Source organism: Ovis canadensis, chromosome 11, assembly GCF_042477335.2.
Source record: "Ovis canadensis isolate MfBH-ARS-UI-01 breed Bighorn chromosome 11, ARS-UI_OviCan_v2, whole genome shotgun sequence".
Lineage (NCBI taxonomy): Eukaryota > Metazoa > Chordata > Mammalia > Artiodactyla > Bovidae > Ovis > Ovis canadensis.
In genome coordinates, this window is record NC_091255.1 from 26,337,689 (window position 1) to 26,351,890 (window position 14,202).

At 36.6% G+C, this 14,202-nt stretch overlaps 1 protein-coding gene across 14 annotated transcripts in view; it reads right to left on the reverse strand.

The window, feature by feature from the left end:
* The window catches only part of RHOT1 (ras homolog family member T1), a 60,981-nt gene that overhangs the window by 5,930 nt on the left and 40,849 nt on the right, over positions 1 to 14,202 (reverse strand). For 6 of the 14 annotated variants that reach the window (XR_011246984.1, XM_069542679.1, XM_069542680.1 and 3 more), the window contains 5 exons: positions 13,618 to 13,748; positions 12,891 to 12,974; positions 11,756 to 11,875; positions 10,365 to 10,567; positions 7,402 to 7,524 (listed from right to left, as the gene is read on the reverse strand). Coding sequence is in view for 13 of the 14 variants with exons in the window: in XM_069542679.1 (XP_069398780.1) it covers positions 7,402 to 7,524; positions 10,365 to 10,567; positions 11,756 to 11,875; positions 12,891 to 12,974; positions 13,618 to 13,748 (661 nt within the window). In the remaining variant the exon portion in view is untranslated. Of the gene's footprint in view, positions 1 to 7,401; positions 7,525 to 9,210; positions 9,307 to 10,364; positions 10,568 to 11,755; positions 11,876 to 12,890; positions 12,975 to 13,617; positions 13,749 to 14,202 lie in introns of all 14 variants that reach the window. The other 8 variants (XM_069542684.1, XM_069542685.1, XM_069542686.1 and 5 more) reach the window with 3 other exon arrangements.

Below are 14,202 nucleotides of genomic sequence, written 5' to 3' on the forward strand. Positions count from 1 at the left end.
TCACTTTTATCAGTCCTCCCATACAACTTCTCAGAAATAAATTTGAATTTCATATTTTTTATTCTTCTATCTCACCACTTCACCCTTCCCAAACAAGGTGTGCAAAGGCACTAAAAATGAATAGTCTCTTAGTTTTATAATTCTTTTCATACATATATCTCAGGTATGCATTTTTAAGTTAATACTATGAAACAGTCTATGCAACTGTAATGCATGTAAACCTAAAGTTACCTAGGGTTTACAGATATCATACATAGCTTTTTCCTATTTGTAATTACATATCCCAAACTGAGAATTATACTGAGGTCATCGAAACTATAGTTAAATCTTTTGTTTTTAAACTTGAAAAAAAAAATGTCTCTGGATCTCCCTACTTTTATGTTTCTTCCTGGTGAAGTACTTTTTATATTTATCTCTAATAATAATGCCATTACTGTTAATTATAGTTTTAATAATGACAATTTTCCTAATTGAACAATTCATACCTAGTAGGTATGAAATATTTTAATATTTCTCAAAATAGGTTAAGAAATCAAAATATAGTGTTCAAGGAAGATGAACTGCAACACAAATCGTAAGAAAACTGTTAACTGAGCATGCCTAAACAGTAACAAACTTAGGAAAAGGACACAGGTGTGCAACGTCAAATGCTTCACCAAGCATTAGAGGAATAAAAATTCACAGATGACTATAAATACATGGGAAATAAATAACGTTTATGTTAACTACTGATAAAGGTTGGAATAAGCAAACTCCATTCTGTCGTGTCCTTTAAAGTACTAATCAAATGGCAAAAAATTTTTAAATTATATGCAGCAGCAGCTTACTTGGCAAGAATCTATAACACAACTCTGGTGCAATTTTAAATGCATGATCATGTATATGCATTCAAATTCAAAGAAAAGCCTTGTAAGGACCTTTCATATAAACATAAAAGTTTCATATGAAATTAAAACACAGGATGCACTTCCTTAAAATGCAGTATTTTACTGTAACATGGTATCTTACAGACTCTTATATTCCCAATGGAATCTCTGTAACATTAAGATTTCTAGGAAACCATCCTCTTTATAAGGCAATCCTGTGAAAGGCAGTTCATTTTGGTGTGACAACTGTAAAACATCTCTCTTCAAAAATAGAGTTCCTATATTAAGTAACATGACTTTAAGAGATGTGGAGGCACTTAGGTGATTAGTAAAGTAATAAGGGCAAATGAAGTAAGTCATTAATGAATGGATTAAAATAAATGTCTCATGTATCCAAATTTTAAAAATACATTAAAAAGCAGAGTAAAAAAATACATGGGTATGACCGTCCATCATATTCAGTGTGGAGCTACACACTTTGTTGCTGAAGTAAAATACTATTACCAAACTTAGGAAGTAATAGGAACAAACAATCTGTACAAAGAAATAAGAGAACCAAAATATGTATCAAAGAAAACTACACCAAAATGATAAACTGTAAAATAAACAATATGATTAAACTACAGGTTAGGAAAAATGGGAGGACTAGACACTGAAACGCAGCTGGGAAAAGGATCAAGAGGAGTTAAAAAAATGACTAGGTGGCACAGACAGACAAATCAAAGTGAACATCTAAAGGAAGGGGCAATTAAAGTGCTGGCTAGGGTACACTGCACACTAGAGTACACTGCACACTAGAACACACTGGTGCACTACAGTACCCTGGTACACTAGAGTTCACTGCACACTAGAGTACCCTGGTACACTAGAGTACACTGCACACTAGAGTACCCTGGTGCACTAGAGTACCCTGGTGCACTAGAGTACCCTGGTACACTAGAGTAGTGCACTAGAATACACTGGTGCACTAGAGTACTCTGCACACTAGAGTACCCTGGTACACTAGAGTACCCTGGTGCACTACAGTACCCTGGTACACTAGAGTACACTGCACACTAGAGTACCCTGGTGCACTAGAGTACCCTGGTACACTAGAGTAGTGCACTAGAATACACTGGTGCACTAGAGTACTCTGCACACTAGAGTACCCTGGTACACTAGAGTACCCTGGTGCACTACAGTACCCTGGTACACTAGAGTACACTGCACACTAGAGTACCCTGGTGCACTAGAGTACCCTGGTGCACTAGAGTACACTGTACACTAGAACACACTGGTGCACTACAGTACCCTGGTACATTAGAGTTCACTGCACACTAGAGTACACTGGTGCACTAGAGTACCCTGCACACTAGAGTACCCTGGTGCACTAGAGTACCCTGCACACTAGAGTACCCTGGTGCACTGGAGTAGTGCACTACAGTACCCTGGTACACTAGAGTTCACTGCACACTAGAGTACACTGGTGCACTAGAGTACCCTGGTACACTAGAGTAGTACACTAGAATACACTGGTGCACTAGAGTACACTGCACACTAGAGTATACTGCACACTAGAGTACACTGCACACTAGAGTACCCTGGTGCACTACAGTACCCTGGTGCACTAGAGTACACTGCACACTGGAGTAGAGCAACATCCTCATGCACAGCAAAAGTGTGCTGAAATTAGAACAATAAATGCTTAATAGACTAAAACCCTGGGGAGTTCAAACCAATAAACCAGTCCACTCCTACATAGTTCATTTTAACACCTTTAGATTTAAGAGGTATTTATAACTAAAATATAATCACAAGGTATTTTTCTCCAATGACGTGATTTGCACGGTTTGAAATGAAAGCATTGCTAAAGAATGCAATCATCTGGCCACATACGAATCACCCTCCAAACGTATTTAAATTCAAATAATTCCAGCTATTCATAAATTGTTCTCAAGAAAAACATAAACCTATCCACATCTAAAGGCTGAGACCATAATTACCCAAGAACAAAGTCACACGTCAGGTATGTAGTTAAACCAATATTCATTCAATTAGGGTTGAAAGAAAAAAAATTTGTATTACTACTTTCTACTTGAAATATATCATGATAGTCAATTAGCTAAAAACAAAAACAAAAACAGACAATTTTTTCTGGTCAAAGACAGGGGAAACATGGACAATTTCAGAAATGTTGGAACTGTTGAAACTGCCTAAGCGTAAATTAATTAATTTGACACAGATCTTCTCAGATCAGGTTTAATATTAGCATAAGGCACTAAGGTCACTGAAAATATAATCAAAGTTTAAAAAATTTTAACATAATATTTAGAAACGTATTTAAATACATGCCTAGATCTTCACATTTGTATGATATTTTGCCCCAGATCACAGCAGGATCCTATCTAATGCAGGTACTTAAGTACTTAAATGAATAAATCAAAGCAGTGGGAGAATGACATAAGGGGAGAATATGGGCCCAAACATGTATTATCTGGAAGTAATTTCTATTTTGGTGACCAACATTTTTATTAGCACATTAAAACAATGTACTAACTTGAGAACAGCATGCATATACCAATATTTGTATATTAATTTCTTTGCAGACATTTAACAAAATTTTTGCCTTAAAGGAAAAATTTTTAAATGTTTATTTACACATCTAAATCAAATGCTAGGCACAAAAGATTTCTAAATCCAAAGACCTGAGACTTATTGAGTAAGAAATCCTCCCTATTGAATGAAGAGTAAAAAATTCTTATATGACTTTTACTCAATTACTAAATCTCTTTTTCCATTTATGTAATATTAAGATATACCTGGCTCAGCAAACCAATGGTGAAAAAAGTGGTTCCATAGAAAGTGGTTCCATTCTCACTCCACCAATGAGATTACTTTTTCAAGTTTTTAAAGAGAAAGGAGTAAAACTGTATGTGGGGTGTTTGTAAAAGGCATTTTCATTCCTTGCTGCTGCTAAGTCTGCTAAGTCACTTCAGTCATGTCCGACTCTGTGCGACCCCACAGACGGAAGCCTACTAGGCTCCCCCGTCCCTGGGATTCTCCAGGCAAGAACACTGGAGTGGGTTGCCATTTCCTTCTCCAATGCATGAAAGTGAAAAGTGAAAGGGAAGTCGCTCAGTCGTGTCCGACCCTCAGCAACCCCATGGACTGCAGCCTTCCAGGCTCCTCCGTCCATGGGATTTTCCAGGCAAGAGTACTGGAGTGGGGTGCCATTGCCTTCTCCGTTTCATTCCTTAGGTGTACTTATTTATTTATTTATTTTTGGCCTGCATTTTCACAACTCTAGGCTATGTCTTAAGACTGAAGTTACAAACTGGTGGCCTGCAAACATGTCTTCTTTGTTCTGATTAATACTTTAAATTTTTAAAATTTCATTGCTTTCATTTAAACAGCAGGAATTCTCATATAAAAATCCCGACATCTGATGTCAGAGAATCAGAAGTCCTGGCAACATCACACTTGGACAACGACCGATAGCTGGAGCTGAGACACGGCTGCCTCTTTCAGACAGGACCTGTCATTGTCCCCACCTCTCTTACTTCTCCTTGGCCACCTTCTTTCATTAACATTATCCATCCAGGCCCTGTAGGCATTTCCATTTTTGGCTTCCACCCTCGCCTACCTCATCTAACAATCCTTTTGTGAATTCGAAGAAACTTCAATATGGAACTCATAAATTTCCACTGGACTTCTAGAAAATAAATTAGTGAAATACCTACTAGGGAAGAGGCAGGAGTTCTTTGAAAAGTGCAGGGGTTCCCCTCCTCATCTTTTTCAATCTTTCCCTTCTTGATTACCAGATGTAAGTCATGTATGCTGACATTACCATTAAATTATTTCTAGTTTATAAGTAGGCATGACAAAATGTACTGATTCTTCTTCAAGGATCACTATACAGTGCAACTTATGATGAGCAATCTCATCCAATAATGCACACCCAACCTCTTTCACTGGGAAGCTGACTAAACCAACCTAAAACTAAAACTGTCACTGAAGATGCAGACAACAAATCAATCTGCAATTATGTACAATCGAGAGCTTCTAGAAGGAAACAGATGGTTTATGATCAGCAATTATTAGGAGCCAGGGTAAGTTCATCAAGAATAAGACACCAAATAGATGTCACTTTCTATTTCGATAAAATTAACACATTGGTAGATCTGAGGAATGTGGTAGAAATTGTAATGATTTCAAAAGAGCTCTCCATGAAATTTCCTGTAAGATAACAAGGTAAAACATGGGCTGGATAATAAAATATTTTTAATTGGCAGAATAATCTTTCCCCCAAAATTCTGAATCTGTGTCACTGGGAAAAGAGTTCTCTAGCAGGGCACTAAAGGGTTTGCTGGCTTGATCAACCTCACTCTCTAGTCGCTGGGTATTCAACATTACTTTTTATCACTAACTTGAAAGATAAAAAACATAGCTACCAAATTTGCAAATAACACAATGCTGAGAAAGATATATAATGGGACAAATGACAGAAACAATGTCTGAAATGACTGAGCTAGAACAAATGGACTGAAAAGAATATGACATTTAATAGAGAGATATATGTATCTGCAGTTAGATTCAGAGGGCCAACTAAAAATGTCAAAGACACAATTAGGGAGGAGGGGACACTGCTTTCATAGCACTTCACAGGAAAAACAATCTGATTTCAGTTAACCCCAAGATTAATACACATCCACAGTGGGTTGGGGCTTCTACACAGTGAGTTCATGCAGTAGACAGGTGCTGTCCTAACTGTGGAACATGACTGCCCACCGTTATGGAAAGCCAGATTACACTTGAAGCACCATTCTCCATTCTCAGGGGCGCTTGTTAAGAGGTACTCTGAACACCTAAGGGGCTTTCAGATGAGGGAAACGAGAAATGATGAGGTCACTAAACCGACTAAGTTAAGAAACAGCTGAAAGAAATGGGGATGTTCTACCTGGAGAAGAGAAAATTAGGGGAGACATGATGGCCGTCTTCAAATGTCTGAAGGATTGCTATGTTGAAGAGGGAGTAGAATAGTCGTATGTTGTTCTAAAGGGCAGAACTAAAACTAAAGGAGAGAAAGTTAAAGGGCAATCATTTTAGTCAAAAAAAAAAAAAGCAAAAACAAAAACCTTCTCCAATGAGGAAAGCCATCAGCAGATAAACAATACTCTCTCAAGAAGGCTCTCAGGAAGTCAGTCTAACGGGAGGTTAGGCCAGATGAATCCTAGAATCTCTTCCAGCTCTACCATTTTTGACTCCACAGCTCCTGAATGTTGTTTAGTTTAAACTAGCCTTGCATTTTCTCAGATAGCCATCATGAGAGAATCTGTGTTACTTTTTACAAGGTGCCATTCAAAAGACAAGAGGCAGAATTTCACCACCAAATGAGAGTGGTGAGCCCTTCAAAGCAACCACCTGAGACAGCTGCATTCTTATTCCAGAGCTGACAGTTCTCAAAAACATCACCAAAACTCTTGTAGGATGCCTGCAGAGTCCATTTCTGATTCATATACAATACAGCCTCACTGTTTAGTAGCCATGTCTACACCGCTGGTGAACACAAACCAGCCTACTCATTTGGTACAGTTCTGGCCCTCAGTGGGAGTCCAACAGTAACCCAAATAAGATTCATTTCTAACCAAAATCTACTTAGCTTGATCATCTGTCTTAATTAAGCCCTGCTCCCAATGACATCAGGATGATTTCAAAAACCTAATTCATCCATGGACACATAAAAATTTGATATTAGATACAAATTACTATTACATTAATTAGGCTCTTAAATGCTCACAAAATGTAAAATCAATTTGAACAAAGGCAGCATGACCGGAATAAGAACATAACTTCCAAGTTTATTGCTTTGAGGGACTGTATACAACCTATTTTTTTGTTGTTGTTGCTCTTTTTTAAAAGTGTATTATGTTCTAAGCAAACTTCATGTGTTGGGTTCCGTTATAAAGCCCTCAAAAACTAGTACTATAGATCTTTTTCCTTTTCCATATTCCTTTGAATCCTTAAAGTTGGCTATTGTCTTCTTTTCAAATAAATATCCAAGGTACTTAAAAAGTTAAAAAAAAAAACTATAAATAATTTAAACAACAGAAAAGTTTTTCAAACCCAAGACACTGTTCACATTAGTATGGTTTTATAAGTCGCACTGTTTGAATGCAAGCTGAATACATTATAACATTTGGGATCAATGTCTCTTTTCCTCACTAAAGTCCTAATCTATTTCTGCAACTCTCAGCCGTAAGATTTTCAATCTCCCTACACATTTTTATCCTCTAATTTAAAAAATACTTTAACTTTCTGAATTAAAAAGGCAAAAATCTTACTTCAGAGTCCCCTAAATGTATCTATTAATTTTTAAACATTGAGGATGATTCCAGAACTAAACATTATCACCACGGTGAGAATTTTAGTGGAAGTTAGTTGGGCATCAGTTGGCTTGTTGTCTTGGTAGTGAGTATCTATGTAATAAATAGTCATCCACTTTTCTCCTTTTGTATTTTAACAGAATGCCTGGTACCCAGTAAATAAAGTTAAGAACCTGTTAAGAACTGCAGTGAAGATTTTGTTCTTTACAGATTGCAGCAAGTCTGAGTTGAGGAAGCTCTGACAGATGCAAAAGGTACACCTGTTGCAGGTGCACATACAGCGTAACCGGGCATGGCTGCGAAAACACACAGAAGGACAGGAGTTGAGTTCTTACTTACAAATATGGCACAAGTCAGAGAGTGCCAACTTAAAAAAAAAAAAGACTTAGGCATAAGCAACACTAAGGAAAAGGACAGTGCGGGGCATGCTAAAGTTGTGCAGAATTCCACGTTTACAAAAAAATATAATCAACAGCAATAGCTCCCTCCTCCCTCCCTATAGAAAATCTGAGGAAAATCAGCTAACACGTTTGCTTCTTTTTTGGAGGGGGGATAGAATTATTAGTACAAGGGTTTTAGTGGAATAAATATGCACAGCAATAGATGGCACCCTCATCTAAATCAATAAAAGAAAAACTGAGTAAGCCATAGCATCCACTGAAAGGTCAGAGTTGGCTAGCATTGAAACAACCACCCCCTCCTCCCCCCTCAGATTACACATGCCTGAAAACCAGGAAGGAGAATAGTGACAAGTACACGAAAGAGTCAAAAGACGAGTGTGTATATTCAACCTGAGGAGATATGAGCATCGTCTTTAATCCATCAAGCACCGTGGCTCCCCGAGGAAATCAAAGTGCTTCATATACTTCTACTTGAACCCAAAATATGGGGTTAATTTTCATCTGCTACCAGCAGCTAAGTATCTGCTAACATAGCAGCTAAGTATGATAACATGAAACTGTGGGTAAGGGTGTAAAAATCAACAATGGATCCAATTGATCTTAGATACAAAATTTAGGGAGGCTTTCTGACTCCTTTCTGGTTGAGTGAGTTGTACTAGTTGGTACAGGCACGTGGAGCCATTTCACCTCCACTTTAAAGACCAAAGTAGGGGGTCTCCAATGACTGCTCAGTGGTCAGAGCCACTCAGACAGACAAGGCCATCACACCACCCCTCAAGAGGTACTGGCGCAGAACCCACTCAGAAGAGCGCCACTTGATGAATCGATTATATCCTTTCCTGTAACACCTGAACATTTTTCAGAGGCTTCTCTAAAGGAGAAGTCCTTCTCAAAGCACTGGCCCAAACTGACTTGGCTTAGCTTGTGAAATCTGATGAGACCACAGCACACAGTGGCATGATTGTGGAGATTAGCAGCATCCCAATAATGCCTAATTCTCAACATGAAGAAAAACAAGAATTAATTTTTCAAAAGGCTCTTATAGGCTAGAGATACTCCATTTTAAAATTTGACTTGTGATGATGAACATAGCACTGGTACTAAGTCACTGCCAGCTGTCATACTGGAATCCATCTGTTATTTTATAATTGAATCTGACTCTTCAACATACACAGGCTCCGCCCACCAAAAAGGAGGGATGCAAAGTATGCTTAGCAACAGGGAGATGCTTCATGAGAAGTAGTTTCTGATTAACCATATAAACAAGTGTCCATGTATGTACATTTATCATATACACACGTGCACACACACACACACACACTCACAAATATTGCAGTAAAATTTTAAAAACACAGTTGCAATTATTTACAAGATTAAGATAGTGCATTTACATAGTGAAAAAAAAAAAGACACCATAGTATACAGTTAGGCAGTAAGACTGACCAAGCAGTGCGTTTCTGGATAATTACTAATTACGGTGAAAGAGATCTGGTCATCTACAAGAAAATGTCAACAAAATCCCACAGAAGCCATAAGGAAAAAGTAACTTACAAAGGAAGCCATAAAGAAAAAGTAACTTACAAAGCAGTTTTTAGAAAGACCCAGATTTTTCTCAAATTCTCTATTCTATCAGTGCTGCCCATGTCTCGGTAGAGTCTGTCTTTGTAATGATCCTCTCTGTAGATAACATACACGAGAGTTTTAAAGCAAAGGTAAACAGAAATAAGGTTTTGCTTATCTAATAGTAATAGGAATGACTTCTCTTCCAATACAAATAGAACTTCAAGGGTTTGCAGCATTTTTTTAAAGTATTAGTTAATGGAATAGCAATAAAGTTAACTCTGCTTTGAAAAATCTGTACAGATTAACATGCTTTTTGAAAAACCTCAGCTTCTAGCAATTTTTGAGTATAACTCTATTATACTGTAGTTTTCATAAGAAAAAAATAACTTGGAGAATAACATAATAATAAATGAAATAAACTATGAAGTTCTGAGAAACGCACTGCCTGAAAAACTACCTTGTCACAGAACAGAATTTATACGAACACAGTACTTGAGGAGAATGCCATTAAGAGCCATGCAATTTTAAGGCAGTTAGTAAACTACAAAGATGACCACAGTCATGTGCTTGTGCATATGCATGTATAAATATATAATAAATGTACATAAAACTTGTGGCTCATAACACTCAATGTAAAACATTTTTATAGAGGGAATTCCAATTACAACTGCTTTTAACAGCACTAACAAAAGATGTTATATCCTGAATTCAAACATACCCGTAATTTAAACAGAGATTCATAAACAATTTTAGAATCCTTCACATACTCGAAGTCAATTGATCAGCAGAAAAAAACATAAAAATGAAATTTTTGTTCATATGAAAATGCTTTATTAGCATGATGTCAATCCCACTTTATGGCAGTAAGACTAATTTTTTAAATGCGAAGTGAGGGGCTGAGTTTTACTGTACTATCTTATTAAGATAGTTACAGCCTACTCAAAAATATTCAAATATTGTCAGATTATGTATACTTTATATAATTATATTCATACAATTCTATTCTGGTATTCAAACTAAACTTGCATTTACTCAAACTTGTCCCTTCTCATTACAAAGTCTCTGTTGCTGAACAACTTCTCTGACAGAGAGTCCACCCTCATGGCTAACAATGACATGCAATGCTACCACGAACCATGCAACATGAAAATGACGGCCGAGCAAGTACTTACGGGTACATGGCCATCGTTGTCAATTTAACAAAGATATCTTTGCTGGGTGCATCAGCAGTATTGCAAGTGAAGGCTTGTGGCGGAGGCATTTTGTGTTTCCTGCAGAAATCAGTAGGTGAAATACTATACTCTTGTTTAACTTCATGCAGGTCTGACTTTGCAGCTACGATTAAGCAAGGTATTCTGCTGTCCATAAAGTGTTGCTATAGAATAAAAAGTGAAATCAAAATCTGATGACAAGCTCAAAAATTACTAAATTTCATTCAACGGGCACTGAAATTTTTCTCTAGATAGGCAATCATCAACAGTTTCAGGGAGAAAGTAAACGAAGAGGCAAGGACTGGCAGATGTCTAGGTCACTGACGTAATAAGACCAGGGCCACTTTTCTAATGCAGATAATAATACAAACCTATAACAATTCTTCAAATTCACTGTAATTTAAAAAAAAATTTTTTTAAAGATCTAATACTTTGAAATAGAAAGAAATCCACCTAATTTCTTCTATCCTAAAACACACTATTTTCATTTTTTTATATTACCTCTAGTCCTTAGGGCTTCCCTGGTAGCCCAGGACAGTAAAGAATCTGCCTGCAATGCAGGAAACCTGGGTTCGATTCTTAGACTGGGAAGATTCCCTGGAGAAGGGCATGGCTACCCACTCCAGTATTCTTGCCTGGAGAATTCCATGGATAAAGGAGCCTGGCGGGCTACACTTTCTAGTCCTTAAGCACATGCATATATATATATATATATATATATATATACACACACACACACACACAGATATTTACCTAGTGGCAGTCTTGCTGGATATTACTATTGAAAATACTGTATTTTCCATGTTTTCAGAATTCAAAACCATTATTTTTAATGACTATATAAATTTCACAGGATTATTTTATCTCAATTTGGTAAACTACCTTCCTACTGTTAGATATGTGGATTATTTCCAGGTTTTTGCTATTAAAAACAATCCTAGAGGAAATTCCTTTGTACATTTAGTTTTTTTACTCTTATTGAATCTTGTTGACAATCTCAAAGTAACTTACAACTTTTGAAGCCTCATGTTTATCTCCTTGCTCTATTAATCTTCTTGGTATAATTGGCAATATGTAAACCATGTGCATTTCTAAGAACTTTCACTAATGCAGAGGTTCTTAACCAGGGACGCACATCAGAATCACTCGTGGAAAAAAGTATTTTTAAAAATACAGATGTCTGGGACTGTACCACCTCAGAATGAAACCAGAACCTTTAGGGATAGGATGTATCTATCTTTAAAAAGCTCCACAGATAATTTTCTTGCATTTCCTTGGTTAGAAAGCACATTACAATTCCATTAAACTCCTTACAAAGTTAAACTCAGTTATAGGCCAAAATTGAAACAAACCTTAAAAATCCTGGCACAGTATTCAAAGGATTTAGGGTTACTGACATCATATACCAGGCACACAACATCACAAAGGATCTCAGCCTCAGTCAAAAATTCCGATTCTGAGATATCATGCAACTTGGAAAAAGAAAAAGACAGTGAGAAACGTAAGTATCATAACACTGATGCAAAATTAAAGTCATGAAGTTTTATTACTTGCTTAATTTGACTTAATTTAAAAATACTAGTTAAGCATAATTTTCCAGACTCATTAGAAGTAAGACACAGAGATAAACAAGTAGCTTTCTGATTTTTGTAGATGAAAAATGGTGATTAAGGTCCTATAGAAACTAACATTTACTGAGTGACTAAAGTGTGCTGGGCAGGCCCTTTACATGCATTCTCTACCTAGTAAAGATAACAAACAGGTTACAGAGATTAGGTCAACTGCCAAAGATAACTCAAACCAAAATATGAATTCAGATGATTCCCAATGGGAAGCCCAGGTGGCGCAGTGGTAAATAATCAGCCTGCTAAGCAGGAGACCTGGGTTCACCTGGGGTCGGGAAGATGCCCTGGAGAAGGAAACGATAACCCACACCAGTATTCTTGCCTGGAAATTCCATGGACAGAGAAGCCTGATGGGCTATAGTCCATGGGGTGGCAGAGTTGGACATGACTGGGCACATACACACGACTCCCAGGTGGTTTTTCTTTCTGCCACACCACTCTTCCTCCCCACCAATCAAAAACACAAAGCAAAGGATGGTACACTAAGGTTATCACTGACCACAGATAAACTACCACACACCTGCACTAAAGCCTTCAAACTAATTTCTAGTCAATAGGAAAGGATGTAATTTTTAAAAATATAAATGAAAGAAAGACCAAGTGGACTGAATTTTTTTTTTTACTTTTTTATGGTGGTATTACATACAATTAACTGCACAAATAGATAAATTTTTACCTGTATCTACAACCATGTAATCACCACACAGATTTAAGAGAACTAAAATTAAATCTAATGACTAAGTCAGGTAGAAAAATAAAGTCACACAAAAGCCATTAAATTAAATCCAATTATGTTCTCAAAGAGTCATTTTAAAAATGTACCCAATAATTAATAATCTTTATATGCCAGAAAATTTCTTACCAACAAGTATTTCTCTTGTCCATAGACATAAACAGTGTTAATTGCATAGTACGATTTATGATCATCACGAATTTTCTTCTGCCTCTGAAAACAACCAAAAATCTCAGTATTAACAGTAAGAAATCACAGTAACTAGTTTTCATCAGCACATGTACTTTGTGTATATGTGTGGGTGTGTTACCAAAAAAAGGACATTCTTCCCTATGCTATATATTATTTATCAGTACAAAGAGCATATTGATTTTGTTTCTTAGTTCTTAGGCTCTAAAATAAGAGACGCATTTGTTCTTCAGAAAGGGAAAGCAGTAGCTGAAAAGGAAGTAAACTGTATTCACTGAGCCACCTGCTGGCAGTTCTCATTACACTATGATTTGGCCTGCTATTTCACCTGAAAATATGTCAACCTCTTTACTCAAGGCAGTAGTCACAATCAGCTATCAGCAATGTAGAGTGCTACATTTACTTCATGCCAAGCCCTGTGTCTGATACTTTCATATGTGTATTTATTTAATCTCCATCCAAATGTTAAAAAAAGACACCATCAAATGATGGCTAATACCAATGAAGCAAAGATAAAGCTAGTTCAAAGAGATTACTGTTGTATTTTAGTTGTACTTTACTATTTTACCTATATATCATCTGAAAAGGTTAACGGTTATGAAAAAATTATGTAAACACATGACTATAAGAATCTACTGAGTAAAGTTCTAACTTTCTGAGCTCTCACCATTAAGTTTCTTCCAAGAAGAGCCTGAAGAACTCCACTTTTCCCACAGTTTTTCATCCCAATTACATTACATCGGAATACGTTTCTTTGAGTTTGTTTTTTCTGAAGGTCTATCTTTTTATCTCTTGTTACTAAAAAGGAAAATAAAAAGCTAATTATGTACCACGTACACTCACTGAGCCTTTACTTCACCTTCTGCAAAATATGATACTGCTATTTATTATTTTTATGAAGCATTTGATCAATAAACAAACTGTATGATAGCCAACCTGTATGAAAAATGAAGTATAGAAGATAATACAGAAGGGCCACTCTACTGAAAAAGGTGCATTTCTGAAAGTCAGTTGTAAATTTCTAGCAATCACATATTTATTTTATCATAAAATAAGTAGTACCTTTACATAAGAAAACAATATTCCCAAAAGGAACGAAAATTACAATGAAGGTAGCACACACTACATCCCATCTTTTTTTCTATCACCGTCGTAACAAATGATAAACTGAAAGATGCCACCTCAAAACGTTAGTCTCTTGGGTCTATAAAGAGAAAGGTGATAGGCACTCTAGATTTCCAAGGTAAATCTG